The sequence below is a fragment of the Parasteatoda tepidariorum genome, chromosome 3, assembly GCF_982258835.1.
Source record: "Parasteatoda tepidariorum strain Cologne lab strain chromosome 3, Ptep-v5.0, whole genome shotgun sequence".
In the NCBI taxonomy this organism is placed as follows: domain Eukaryota; kingdom Metazoa; phylum Arthropoda; class Arachnida; order Araneae; family Theridiidae; genus Parasteatoda; species Parasteatoda tepidariorum.
The window spans coordinates 49,923,311-49,938,281 of NC_141757.1; the positions used below are offsets into that span (position 1 = coordinate 49,923,311).

General features: G+C 28.7%; 1 protein-coding gene across 7 annotated transcripts in view; it reads right to left on the reverse strand.

Annotated features, from left to right (window-relative positions):
* LOC107436145 (GTPase-activating Rap/Ran-GAP domain-like protein 3) overlaps nucleotides 1-14,971 on the reverse strand; it is a 607,350-nt gene that overhangs the window by 10,909 nt on the left and 581,470 nt on the right. For all 7 annotated transcript variants that reach the window (XM_071179217.2, XM_016047730.4, XM_071179220.2 and 4 more), the window contains 8 exons: nucleotides 12,221-12,284; nucleotides 12,095-12,145; nucleotides 10,504-10,602; nucleotides 8,311-8,424; nucleotides 7,113-7,276; nucleotides 5,101-5,259; nucleotides 3,407-3,473; nucleotides 1,502-1,582 (listed from right to left, as the gene is read on the reverse strand). In XM_071179217.2, the coding sequence (XP_071035318.1) occupies nucleotides 1,502-1,582; nucleotides 3,407-3,473; nucleotides 5,101-5,259; nucleotides 7,113-7,276; nucleotides 8,311-8,424; nucleotides 10,504-10,602; nucleotides 12,095-12,145; nucleotides 12,221-12,284 (799 nt within the window). The remainder of the gene's footprint in view (nucleotides 1-1,501; nucleotides 1,583-3,406; nucleotides 3,474-5,100; nucleotides 5,260-7,112; nucleotides 7,277-8,310; nucleotides 8,425-10,503; nucleotides 10,603-12,094; nucleotides 12,146-12,220; nucleotides 12,285-14,971) is intronic.

Sequence of the window (14,971 nt, forward strand, 5' to 3'; positions counted from 1 at the left end):
CTGATGTATTCTTAAACAGAATGATTTGTAGTCGATAGAAGAGAATATAGAAAACAAGTTTAAATAATAAAGCATGGTTTGCAAAGTTCCCTATTGGGGGACTTTTTTTTTTTTTTTTATCCCGGATGACCTGAACCCAATGCAGGGCAAAACTTTCCACGGATATTCGTCAGCATAGCCGCTCCAGGTTTTTATTTCTAGCAAACACGAATTCATGACCTGAAGGTGCCCCTGTTACTCTTTTTGTGTTTACCTTAATCACGGTTTTCCAGCACTATTTAAATATTCTTTCTTCTGAACGTATAATCGTAAGTTTCTTCAGTTCAAGTGCAGCGTAAATTTTATTTAATTTTAGTTAGACGCTCATTATACTTGCCTGGTTCGCTTGACATTAAATGTGTATTTAATTCTATAAATGTATCAATGAGACTAAAAGCAGGTAATCTCATTTTTTCAGTTCATGGATGACTTTTCGAACTATCAATTCATTTAATAAGGATGTGGCTAGTTTATTTGGTTCAATTTTGATTTTAAAAAGTTTCACTTAATATGCAATCTTTGCTTAATTAGTATGCAATATTTAAGATTTCGTAAAGTGATCCATATTGCTTTTGCAAAAACAGTTCAAAATGCAATATAATGTATTGAAAAATACATTTTGTCTTTAAATGTTACTTTTGTTGTCCACAATAATTGTTTCCTGAAAGTATTAAAATTAAATAAAATTTACGCTACACTTGAAGTGAAGAAATTTACTATTGTACGTTCAGAAGAAAGAATATTGCACTATTTAAATATTCTTTCTTCTGAACGTATAATAGTAAGTTTCTTCACTTCAAGTGTAGCATAAATTTTATTTAATTTTAATTTGACGCTCATTATACTTGCCTGGCTCGTTTGACATTAAATGTGCATTTAATTCTTTTAGATGTATCAATGAGACCAAAAGAAAGTAGTCTCTTTTGAGTTCATCTATAACTTTACGAACTACTAATTCATTTAATAAGGATGTGGCTAGTTTATTTGGTTTAATTTCTACTCTAAACAGTGTTTACTTAATATGTATGTAATATGTATGCATATGTATGCTTAATATGTATGCACTTAACATGCAATCTTTGCTTACTAAGTATGCAATATTTAAGATTTTGTAAAATAATCCATAAGAATAGTTCAAAATGCAATATGATGTAGAAAAAAATACATTAATTTTGTTCTTAAATGCTACTTTTGTTGTCCACAAAAATTGTTTCTTGAAGGTATTTAGGTATATCCACTTTTTTTTACAACAAAATTTTGAAAGTATTGATATTTTTTACGACTATCTTAATTTCACATTAATATCAATTTTTTATTTATCTATATTACTTTTACATTTTAATAAATTTATATCCACAATACAAAAATTTTTTGTATTTCAGATTAATTAAAAAAATAAATCATGTAAATTATAGTATAAGTATATAATCTAAATTAGAATTGTAACGTAAATAAATCTTACCTATAGCTTCTGGTACTGCATTCCATTGAAAATCAAACTCGCTTGTGCCTTCTTCAAAAAGCTTTTGGAAATGCGTCATATCTGAAAGGATTTGCAATGAGTTGATACTTTTCATAAGTATAAAATAGTCTTCAATGTTTGAATTGAAAATACCATTTTAAATTAAATAGTGTTAAACAGAAAGCAGTTTTCAAGATTGAACATTTCCAATATAAGCTGCTAAAGGGTATTTCCTTTTTGGAAAATAATCATAAACTTCGTTTGATATCCGTAATTATTTTTATAAAATATTTTCGGTTTAAGTAGATTTATAATTACTGCTCATAGCCTTAAATAAATCACATTTTTAAGTTGAGCGGGAATAATAGAAATTTTCTTGGGTGGTATCCTCAGTCAGAGGAAAAACTTCAATAAACTTGATACGTTAAAATTAACTAAAAAAGGAGCTTGACTTTATGAGAAAACAGAAAGTAGCATAGACTCTAAAGAAGACAAATATTGAGAAATCTGCAGAAAAATGTATGGACTGGCAGATTCTACGATAAAACTTAGTTTCATATTCAATCGCATTGGTTCTATTTCTTTTATATAAATGCTAGTCGATAGCCAGCAGGTAAAATGTTAGGGCAATACTTAGTTCACACACATTTTAATACCACAAAATTTTATAAGAATACACGTATACTATGGAGACTGTTAATATAATATTGTATTTAATTTTATTTATTTTCTTAGAATTTAAAAGTATGTATATAAATTTCTTGTAAAAGAAAAATGTTTTATTTACTTTTATGAAAACGTGCAAAACTTGTCTAAGAATCGTATTTTTTTAAAAAATACATAACTAATATTATTTTTAAAATATATCTAATTATTATATTCTCAATCTTTATCCTAATAACTGTAAAATCTTCATAGCTGATAACCATTTTTAATTAAGTGTTTTTCTTTATTAAATCTGCTATACAGCGAAACTTTTAATTATTAAATTTATTAATCTTTAATAATTCTTGTTAATTATTAATAATTCTTGTTAATTATTAATAAGTATTGTATTAATATTATTAATAATTCTTGTTAATTATTATTAATTGCTATTAATTATTGATTATTAATAGTTATTAATTCTTCTAATTCTACTTAATTTAAGAGTAATATAGAATCTGTATTCTAAATGCTCCTCAAATGTTTTGTTCGAATAATGTTTTATTTCATCGTCAGTTTCCCAATACAGTTGGCAAACAACGGCACTCGTTTTATTTTTTTAATTAATTATTGAGTCGGTGCCATGTCTTGGAGCTGTTGGAGCTCGCTCAAAATTCCGTTGAAAAATTAAACAATCGTTTAGTCAGTTTATTGAACACTCCAATTCATGCTTTTCCATAGAAGTCATTATTTATTTAAAAATAATTAATTTATCAAAATTTTAATTCTATTAGAAAAACAACTACAATAAAATAAAGTTAAAATTTTAAGGAATAATAAAATAAAACAAAATTCACGATATTTTGAACTGGAAGGAATATTCCTACTGAATTTGATTTGATCGTTCCGCTTAAAATGCACCAATCAAATTCTCAATTTCTAAATGGATATTTCATAGGAATTTTTATTTTGATGAAAAAGCTACAATAAAAGATACTGTTGGAGCAGCCCTGGTAAATGTAAGTTTATTTTCAAAATATTTTAATTCACCACAAAATTATTTATTTATAACGAAGAAAGAAGTGTGGAACATCTCCAAAAATTAAGTTTAAAATTGATTACATTTGTTTTCTCCTCTTTCAAACGATACCGTTAAAACATCTTAGAGCAAGCTCCAAAATTTCCAAGTCGGGGAACTAACCCATTATATAAGTTAGCGACTTGTTTAAATATAACAAAAGTACCAAAAGTGATACTTACGATTATAACATAGTAACAGTTCTGCTTCATCATCTTCATACACATCGATAGCTGCAATGAGATTACCCTAAAAAGGAGAAAACAAAATTAATAAGCTGTCATATAAATAAAATTCTTATATGAAAAATTCCTAAAAATTCTTAAATGAATGAATTTCTTATTTAAAACTAGACATCTCAAGAGAAATCAGTAAAAGCTTATTTTAATATTATGGATCTGTAATGTTTTGTGGGTGTTTTGTTTGGACTTGACCCATTCATTAAGATGAACACTAACATGAACCGTCATTTTCAGTTTAACGTTTAGATGATCAGGTGTTGTCTTTTGGCCAATCTCTTCACCATGAGTGTGCTCCTAAACCTCTAATTTTCAAGATGATCACAACAGAGTTCATCAGGAAGAAAAAATATTTGCTTGGTTTAACAGACACTCACAACCTTATTCATTTAGCCTGGTTGGTAGGAAACTGGGCCCATGTCTGATAGTTCGTGGGTTCGAACCCCACCGGCCGAAGACTCCCTGCGTTGTAAAATGGCCACTGATGCACGTTAAATCTGTCGACTCGGAAAAGTCCTTCATGTTCCCATAACAAATCAATAGCTCTGCTGAATTGGATATTGATCGTTCTCTGATTCAGGTCTAAATTACGATCTGTGGATGTATTTTAGGGTCCTCCCTATAAACGTATGGGTGTGGCAGAAGTCAAATTCTTGGCCATAGATGGCGCCACTGGAAAACAAGACCAATCGCACCTCTCTGCCTTAACAGGCATACGCAACAACCTTATTCATTTCGTTGGGCATACAAATTAACCGATTTCGCTGGCATACAAATTAACGGATTGTTAACATTGAGAAACAAATTTGTGTTGCATTTGTATAAATACTTGATCTTTTGTAACTCTAGTGTGGGAACTTCAAATATAAAATTAGTTTTCCCCTAAAACTGCATGTATTTTTTAAATGGTATTTTTATTCCATTTTTTTTTTCAAAATGTTAAAAATTTTAAAACGTTAGATACAATATTTCGCATAATTGCTACGAGAAACTTCTATTGGGAATTACGGCACATCATCAGGATTAAAATTGCATAGGAACTGAGGTCTAGGAATGTCGTCGTACGTGGTTAGGGATGCTTCATTATTGTGACCAATTCAGAAGCACACGAAGAAACTCGTAAGAATATGGAGCGTATGACTTCCCCTTGCATTGGTTCCTATGCAATTTTATCCTGATGATGTACCCCAACTCCCCTAAAAATTTGTCGTAGCATTTATGCTACCCCCCGTTATTGACTATAACGATTTTAAGTCTATATATTTTAAAAAATAGAACTAAAAAGGTCCCTGAAAAAAATTGTAGCTTAAAGCGTAACCGATTGTATATTTAAAATAAATGACGTGAAATTATCAAAATCTCATGCTACAGAAAAAAATATTCTCCGGTGTTATTAGTGGTACGTGCTAGAACATCGGTTAATTTATGCGAGACAGAATTCAGCATCATCGTAATTTGGGAAAATTGCATTATTAAGTCTTCAGCGAGTGGTTTAAATTGGATGTGACGATCTGAAAATTTTGTGGAGTTTCAGTAACAGAACAAAATTATGTTTATCGCAATATCTCTCTCGAGAGGCCTAATTCTTTCTTCTGGCGAGATTATTTAGTAGTTGATAAATTAAAAACAAAAATTACTTTATTTCCCTCGATCACATGAAGTCGTTGAATTTCGCCTGTTTTCTCATTCACCAAATCGAACTGATGCCGGTAACCAACGCATATCTGATTATCAAATCCAGTCACAGGACTATCCACTAATGTAATAAGTTGAGGAGTGTCTGAGAGGGAAATTTCCTGAAAAAAAATAACAGTTGATTATAAACTCGTGATATAAAATGAATATGTTAAGCAATTATTTTTTTAAAAAAATGGTAAAAATAATAATTAAAAAATAATAAAAAGAGAAATCTTCTACAAGGACATAAAGTACCTTTATTTTATATCTTTTCAAATCTGGTAGTGATTAAAAATGTACAATTCAAAGCAAAAATAAATATGTATTAAAAACAATTGCAATTGTCCATTGCCTTACTGTAAATTATGGGTTTATATACTTTATTTATTTACAAACTAATTAACGCATTCCTTTATTGGACGATTTATATGTTTTTATAGATCTTCTTCTCACTAATTCTCTTCCTTTCTTCTTGATTTATTTATTCATTCGTTATCTTACGAAGCATTCTTCGATATATTTTTCCAAGCAACTGGCTGTTCGAAAACAAATTATTAATGATGACCGCTATTAAAATAAAACTAAAGCTCACAATCTTTCTTCTAACTACCAGAGGTTTATAAGCCGATACAAAAAATACTTTTTAATTAATTAATAAATTTTTTAATTAATTTGATAGTAGTAGTTTTAGATAAGTATTAGGTTTGAATGTTACTTTTTTAAAAATAAATACTTTTTAAACATTAGCTTGCAATTTAAAATGCTTAAAATTTATACAGTACAGAACCCGTTTTCCGGAAATCAGAAAACCGGAAAACCAAAAAACCGGAACGAAATTCGATAAATTTCCCCCCCCCTATTTAAAAAAATTTTTTTTTTCCTCATAAGATTTTAGAAATTTTCTTTCTTTTTTGAAAGATGTTTACCTTACCATCATTTTGGAAATAATCATTTGTGATTACTCCATCGTTTTTTCTTCTTTTTAAGATTATTTCCAAAAAAAAAATTTTTTTTAGTTGGGTTTAACAATAAAAAAACGGCTTTTTGTAGCGATTCAGAAAACCGGTAAAATCAGTTATCCGGAATAGCGATGGTCCCGATCTTTCCGGATAATCGGTTCCCTACTGTATTTTATAAAATGGGGAACAGGGGGATATTTTATAAAATGGGGAAATGTTAAGAAGAAATTTGGGTCCGTTAAGGGACCCTTCACAAAATATCTTCTCATAAAAACGAACCCTTCATAAAATATTTTAACTTAAAAACGGACCCTTCAAAAAATAATTTATCTTTTAATCGGACCCTGCACAAATTTGTTTATCTTCCTTATTGTTCTGTTAATCCAATAAATCCTTCCCAGGAAGACAGATGTAAACGAACTAAATTTTGTCTTCGGCAGACGCTTCTTCCTTTATTCGTCCGAAATTAATATTCTGCCTTCAGCAGGATAGGCTAAATACCAAATATTTGTATGTTGCATAGCTAATTTAGTAGCTGCAATTGCTGCTTACTTTTTAAAATTTAATTTTTTTGAATATAATTTTGCAGTGTTGAGCATAATCTTGCATGTCTTTAGAATTTAAAAACTCCTTGAAAAAGTTTTTTTGCTATAACGGACCCTATTTGCACAAATTCACAAAATCGGACTTTGGTTGAAAGAAAGTGACTTAACAAATTACGAGTAATTTTTTCACAATTTTACATAAGCGGATCTTTCACAAAATATCTGGACAGATCCCTGGGGAAGTTAAATGTCGTGAAAATCATTCATGCAAAAGTGTCTCATTTTCTTAGTAAAGTTAAGTGGATTAAAAAAAAATAACTGCTTTTAATACTAAAACCATTTAGCTTTTTTTATTCTTGATAATGGATCAAAATAATTTATAAGCTCTTTTAGTGCACACATATTTTCACAATTCTGATGTTTGTGATGTAAGGTTGTAGAAATAGTTTCAAAATATTTAGTTCTTACCTTTGTAAATTGAAAACCATCAACAGTATCTGTATCTGATGCGGCACACCAAGTTGTCCATGCTGCAGAATGCCTCCATTGCAAAATAACGAGTTTCCGTCCCAAGGCGACAGCCATCCGCAAATGACTTCCACCTGGTCTGCTTAATGCATATAAATGGCAACCTGAAACGAATGATATGTCATAAGCGAAGAAGATTTGCTGATGCTTTAGTATCATTTGCAATAGCACTTGAAACTTTATATTTTGATATATTTAAAAACTAGGAGGAAATTTACTTCAATTTACTATTTTTTTTCTACAAATAATTTGCTTATTTCTATCGCACTGAAAAGCAATGATATTGAAAGTAATAATTAGCAAAATAATAATAATGAAAAATAATCAATTATGAATTATAACAACACTGCCTGAATACCCGTTCATTGTGTGGGGTGAAAATAAAGAAAATAACCAATAAATCAAATCTGAACAACATTACGAAATCACGCTCAAAACTAAAATACACGTGCCAGCATAATAAAGCTTACATAACTCCATTTTTTTAATTTGATATATTTTCCCCTTTCCGATAACTTTCCTTTGATAGATTAAACAGAACACGTTTTGAGTAGTTTATCCTATCAAGATAAAGATTAACTGTATCTTTATTATTTGGCATGATGTTGTTGCTCGAAGCCAACTAGTGGTAGTCATTGTTTACCATAATTAATTTTCTCTGGCATTTACCCCTTTCGAGGGCACGTAAAAACCCTTTCTACAGTATCTATACTAGAACTGCACTATATTGATGCAGTTTTAACAAATATAATATTAGTATAAGTTTTAATAAATATCATATAGAAGATTTTCTTATATGATAGATGAAATGAAAAAAAGAGTAAATAAAAATATGACAAAAGTATTTTTTAGACATGATTGAATTAAAATCTAAAATAAAAGATTTGAAACAGATTCGAAAATTTTATGCTTCCTCATAAATGCACGTTTTATTATTATCGAAGATTAAATTTCATTATTATAAAAGTTTAAAATCCTTTATTTTTATATATATATATATATATATATATATATATATATATATATATATATATATATATATATATATATATATATATATATATATATATATATATATAATATTGATTTTTGAAAATATACTCACTAAGTAAAAAAAAAACTATGAAAAAAGTGTTACCTTTAGATCTTTCAATTTTATGATCTCTGATGTCCGATTTCGTTCGTACTAGAGACTCGTTCTGTTCTCCTTCGAAATCGGATAGGCGAAATACATGAATTCGACTATCACGACCTACAAAATGAAAAAAGAACTTATGTGCGCAATTAAAGGAATATCAATCCATATTCATAAAATGATGTAATATTCAGTGAGTGTAAAATGCAACTTTTTAGTTTTCAAACAAAACCTACTTCTTCAAAAATATTTAATTTAATCGCTTGAAGCATAACATTTCAAACTGATAAGTAAACGATTTATTTAGCAGAAGTATAGCCTTTAATTTTAGACTCCATAAAAAGGAGACAAGAAACTGAATGTCTATTTTAATTCAGAAGACACGGAACACTTGAATCTTATATCAGAAAGATAAACGCGATTTGTGTAGAATTGTGTAAAGGCTAACTTCGTAGTTTTATTTTACGAGAGAAGAAAACGCAAAGAACCTCTTAACAGAGAGCCTGCAACAGCAATAGATATTTGTCTAGTACATAGAAGTTTGTATTGTAATCAATTTTGCTAAAGTAATAATTTTAACTGAAACTTGTATTCTAAAAATAGTGTGATTTATTGAAATTTGTTTTAAAATTGATGTACCTCCTACACGTTTTAAAACCAAAATATGCCACTTTTCATAAATTTTATTTCATTAGTGTTAAAAAGCTAAAGTTTTAAGTTTTTTATATTGAGCTATATTCTTAAATTTAAATTTTAAATTATAGAATGTTTCATTCAAAGAGCGATATTGAAAAAATATGGTACTTCATTATCTTTCGAACCAAATAATAAATCTATTCAAGGAGTGAGGTTTATTTTATAAATGGTACAGGGAATTTTAGAAATTGATATTACGACAATTCTCTTTGAAAATCACTGGATGCTTAGTATTACATTTAACCGAAGATTTTAGATAAATTTGTAGCAGTTTCGAATAAAAAGTAATTGACCGAAAGAATTTTTCTTTAAAGTTTCAAAAATAAATTATGTTTACAACTTAGAAATTATTATTATAAGACAAGGACGGCTATTAGACACGATTTGAATATCTTTTCAATGGTTTATTTTTTGGTAAAAATGTAGAAGGGGTGTTAGAAAACCAACCAGTGCACCATTTCTTTTTGCACAAGTGAACTGTTCTTTGTTAAATTGTAACTGAAGTTAAGAATTGATTATACAACAGCAAAATGATGTTTTTTTGTTTAATTTCGCTCCTTTTGTATGCGATGTTTAATGAAGAATTTATTTTATCATGAAATTTGCGCACATTTCATGTATCATTTAAATTTAAGCGTCAACAAGACAGGAAAGAATCATTAAGTATTCATGACCTAGTTCGAACATATAAATGAAATTTAACTGGGATATCTGAAAAGAGCAGTGTTTAACATTTTCTGTCTATTATAAATGAATCAGGCATTTCAACCACACAAATCTACATTTATAAGTATGTAATTATTTCAGAGAGCTACTTTTTCTGGCCGCAAATATTTATTTACATATTTTTTCCAATTTCGAGTTCCTTTGCTCTCCTTTGTTATTCAGTCAGGTTAATTATACATCATTTAGCGTTGCTGCCTTAGACATTGATTATGATTGCTTGAATTGGATAGAGTATAACCGAACGAGATCTTAGACCAATAAACAAAAACCAGTCATAATCAATTAGACCAATAAAGAAAAACAACCAACCTTAGCCCACAAATACAAAAAAAAAAAAAAAAGCAAAGACTCGTAATAGTTAGGTTGAAAAGTATGTGCATAACAGTAATTTCTATATTTTTCAAGCACAAAATAGTAGATAGTTTGCCAAGGCAGAAATTTATCTAAATATTCCAATAATTAAATAGTAATAAAAATAAAAGAAAAATACGCATTATTTGATATGTATTATTCTGTACAAAAAAATTCGTCCTTGATATATTTAAATTAGACTTTGTACCAAATATATTATTACACATTATAATACACAACTTTATATTTGGTATGAATAAATAACAACTCAATGTAGAACGAGTGTTCCGCAAGAACTTTCTTACATGAATTAATGGTTAAAAAAAGAAACAATATTTGTTTTGTGTTTTAAATACTAATATAAAAATCAAAATAAATATGTCATAACGAAATATAATTTTTCAAAATTTAAAATATGTATACCTTTATCAGCTCTAATAAGAAGTATACCGTGAGCTTCAACTACACTAAGTTGCTTGACTTGTACAGATTTATCAAAAATTAATCTATGGCTAGCACCCTCTGAAAAAGAAAATGCAAAATTATGTAAGCAATATTTAAATAAAATAAAGAATCAATACAATAAAAAGGAAAGAGCTTAAAAATCTAATTAATTTAGTTGTTTCAAAATTGTTATATGAGAAAATTTAAAGAATCATTAACCCCTTAACGATCGGAAAATTTCCAAGAAAATGATCTGAAAAGTACTTATTTCTTGTATCCCTGATTAGTACTGACATCTAGTTTAAAGTAAACTAACTATCTACAATTACTTTAAAAATATCCTGGTACTGCCGTCTGGTGCGTAAAATGAGAAATAAAAATGTTTTCCGGGCAAAAGAAATGAACTAGTTTTATTCTTATTGGCGCGTTACAACTGAACACTCCAGCCCGGAAATATCACGGGAGCGAGAAATAGAGGACGAAATCTCACCACGTCATTTTCCCGGGAGCGAGAAGGAAGGGGTTAATAAATTAAAATAAATCCCCTTTAAAAATTTTAATCGTGAACATTATAATTTAAATCATCAATAAAATAATAAAATTTCTCTTTCTTACGTTTTTTGAAACGGCAGTGTTCCATTCATGAGTTTTTGAAAAACTTTTTGTGCCAGAATTTTTATGTTCCCTTTATACAAATATTAATTTATTTTATAGCGCAATTAATATTTGCATAAAGGAAGTATTCAAAATGAGATGCAGGCATTTCTAAGATTAAAATAATCGATATCAATATTCTCGAGATTAAAACTTTTTTTATATCTTTTCTAGAATTTCGGGAAAAATATTTCAAAAATTTAGAATTTTTTTTTTATATACATTTTAAATTTCTTAAATACTTTTTTTTAGTGATAATTCAATAATGTGATTACATAACGCTTGATAATGACTCTAAACTGAAATCTTCTTTCTTCTTTTAGTAAGATAATAAACAGAAACTAAGCTGATTAAAATTTAATTAGCATGGCTAAAATTTAAATTGTTAGTGCAAATATGAAATGATTTACAGAACAATGCGTATGCGGTAACGCAGCGTGACAGACTAGGTGAGTAGAGAAAAGAAAATTATTCAAACGAGTGACTAATAAACATAATAGGAGTTTCAAATCAGCAAAAACATAAGCTGTGTTTTTTATATATCTAGTATCTGTACCATTTAGAGCATGACAGATCTGGTGATCGTGGTGGAAAGGAAACAGGTCACCAGATAAATCTATTACTGACGATATATAGCTTTTAAGTAATTTCTGGCAAAGGCAATTAAAGTGTGCCAGTGCTTTCAGACGCAGCGGTCAGTAGTTTGAGCAAAACCTGTTGCTAGAAAAATGAAGTATTTCGGGCCTTCCTAGTTAAAAAGAGTCAAATTCTACTACCTTCATGTGGTTTCGAATTCTACTAATTAGCGTATTAGCCAGCGGCTTAATTTTATATATCCTCTAACGTCTTTATGTTGCAATTTTAGCCAGAAAGTTTTGATCATTTGATCACCTTGTATAGACAGTAAATGCATTACCTTCAACTACAAATGTCCCATCCTCTGTGGCTAGAACTAATCTATTATCACCTAAAAAAAAACAAATTTATTGGTGAAATAGTGAACACTTTCAAAATGACCGTTAACAATGATAAATTTCCTTACCCCAAGAATCTCCACAAACAATTTCGTGTGGAAAATCTGGATAAAAGCACTGCGGCTCCCAGGGCTAAAAATAATAAAATAAAAATTGATTATGAATCAGAAGTGAAAGGCAAATAGATATTTAAAAATTAAAAGGGAATAATGTGAAAATAATTTATATGCCATTTAATTACTCCATGAAAAAGTGTGCAAATGTTAACAAAGGGTATGGTACTCTAGCGCATTACTTGAAAAAGAGGTAATTTCATAAGCAATAAACATGTTTCTATTTATAATAATTGTGTAGTTGCTATAAAGATATTTTTGGGTGAAGTATAATAATTCAACTAGTAAAACTAAATATTGTAATATTTACTATAATAAAGAAAATATTTAAGCTGTTATATGATTTGCGTTGTATAGTCATTAAAGTATTATTAGAAATGATATTTATATTTACATAAACAGATATTTATATTTAATAAATAAATTTTAAACTTTTTAATAGTCTTATTTTCTTAACGTACTTAAAATACGAAGTTTAAAATTAAAATATATATATTAAAATGCTGTTTTGGTTGCAAGCTCTTTATTTAATAATAAGATTAAATCACAAAAACCTTCCATCCTCCATTATTACAAATTAAATTTGTTACCAAACATACATTTTACAGGAGCTATGATCTCACTTTTAATTTTGACTTCATGTGTTTCAAAGAAAAAATCAAAGAAAACAGGAAAATTTTTTATTTAAATGTGTCGCTTAAATGGCGGTTTTAAAGAAAAACCTTATTGATTAAATTTATTTCATACTTAAACACGTTTTTTCAGTTAAATCGTGGGTCTAATTAAGTAAAAGCTTATATGATTCAAACATACTTGAAAATTTTTAAAACAATCATATAACAGCTTAATAAAAGTGGTTTAAATGGATAAAAATACTATAAAGGTTAATAAAATACGTTAGGCTTCTAACCAAGATCTAAACTACCAAAATGCAATTGAGCATGCTGTGAATATATTCTTACCCTGCAGTGCGTGTTCTTTGGCAGCTTGAACAAAATTAATACACAATTGCAATACAAACTTACTTATTATACTCACTAACCTAATTTTTTTTTTACACATCGTATTTGCTTTCATTTTCTCAAGTGAATGAAAACAAATTCAAATTTCAATATATGCAATAAGATATGATTAAAAATTATATTAAATACCATACTGACTGTTTGAAACTGTGTAAAAAGCTCACTACGGAAAATACTAAAAATATCTCTTACAATTATTTTCAATAAATTCAAAGTATTGAATAATTACGTATTTTAAGTATAATTTAAATAAACTCTGCGATTGAATATTTACTTATTTTTATTCAATTTGACGACTTTTGGTTTTACAAAATGTAAATTGTAGTTATGCCATTGAAATTGTAGTAAAATATAAAATTGTGTTGCATCACATGAGTTAACTTGTATAGTATTATGAGTTTGCGTTTTGAAAAATAATTGTCTATGCTCGTAATTTTAAATTGCACACGCACGCACTAAAGTATAGATAGATAAATTTATAAAAAGCTTTCATATATTCGCTAATGGAAGGGAGAAATAATATAAAATCATCAAAGATTTGTTATTTTTTAATATATAGAATGACCGACAGAATAAGATGATTTCTCTGAATCTTGAGGAAGCAAAATATGGAGGAGGTCAGTCGAGGTTTGTTCCAACTGTTGCTCATTGTGCTTTCCAGTGCGTAATCTTCTTATTTATTGAACAGGCGGGATTCGTTACATGCCCGCAGTATTCCCCGGATCTCAACCAGTGTGAATTTTCTCAGTAGGTCACCTTGAATTACTGGTCTATGTGATGCCTGCAGGTCCTAGGTTAGATCCTCTTCAAAAAACCTCAAAAGCATACCTGGCATCTGTACGCATGTCTGATGTCTGAGAATTGCTTTTACGTCATTGTAGATTGGGCAATGATGTCAGTGAGTTCCATTTCTATGAACTCTATCAATATTTAATCAAATAAATATTTTTATAGGGAGGAAGTTTGTAGTATCTTTTTCAGTTTCTAGTTTGGCGTCAAAACCTGTATTTTTTTTTTTTGCGATCCTTACCTCTTACCATAGTTTTTAAACCTATGTTCTGTGGTAAGATTGTATTAACTTGACGTCTTTTATCACTCCTTTAAGTTTGTCTGCCAAATTTTAGAATACACGGTATAGATGTGTTTCAAATTATCTATATTGATTCTTCCTAGGAAAAAAGATATGTAATAATTGTCAGGAAATTGCAATAAGTCTGGGTCATGACTAGCAGAATTATCTATAATTTATTTAAAATTTTGATTTGGTGAAATTGTAAAGAGAGAAAATTAAAGAAATATATAAATTTATTAAACCACTAAGATGCTAAGCCCCTTGTTTGCTGACGTTCACAAACCCCGATTCAACTGAAAATATATGTACTAAAAAGAGCACTTGTCCCAACACTTCCCACGCTCAAATATTTTCCCTTATGGTTACAATACCTTTATGACTTACATCAATTTTATTCTGATGACAACCAAACCATTTTGAAAATTAATGCGAGAAAACTGGATGCCACCATGTGATTTTCCGGCCAATAAAAATACACCGTTAGGGATGCAAATATATTTATAGGAAAACAACACTATTTTTGACTTATATCAATTTTATTCTGATGACAACCAAACCAATATGAAAACTAATGTTGGAAAACTGGATGATTTTCCAGCCGATAACACTGCC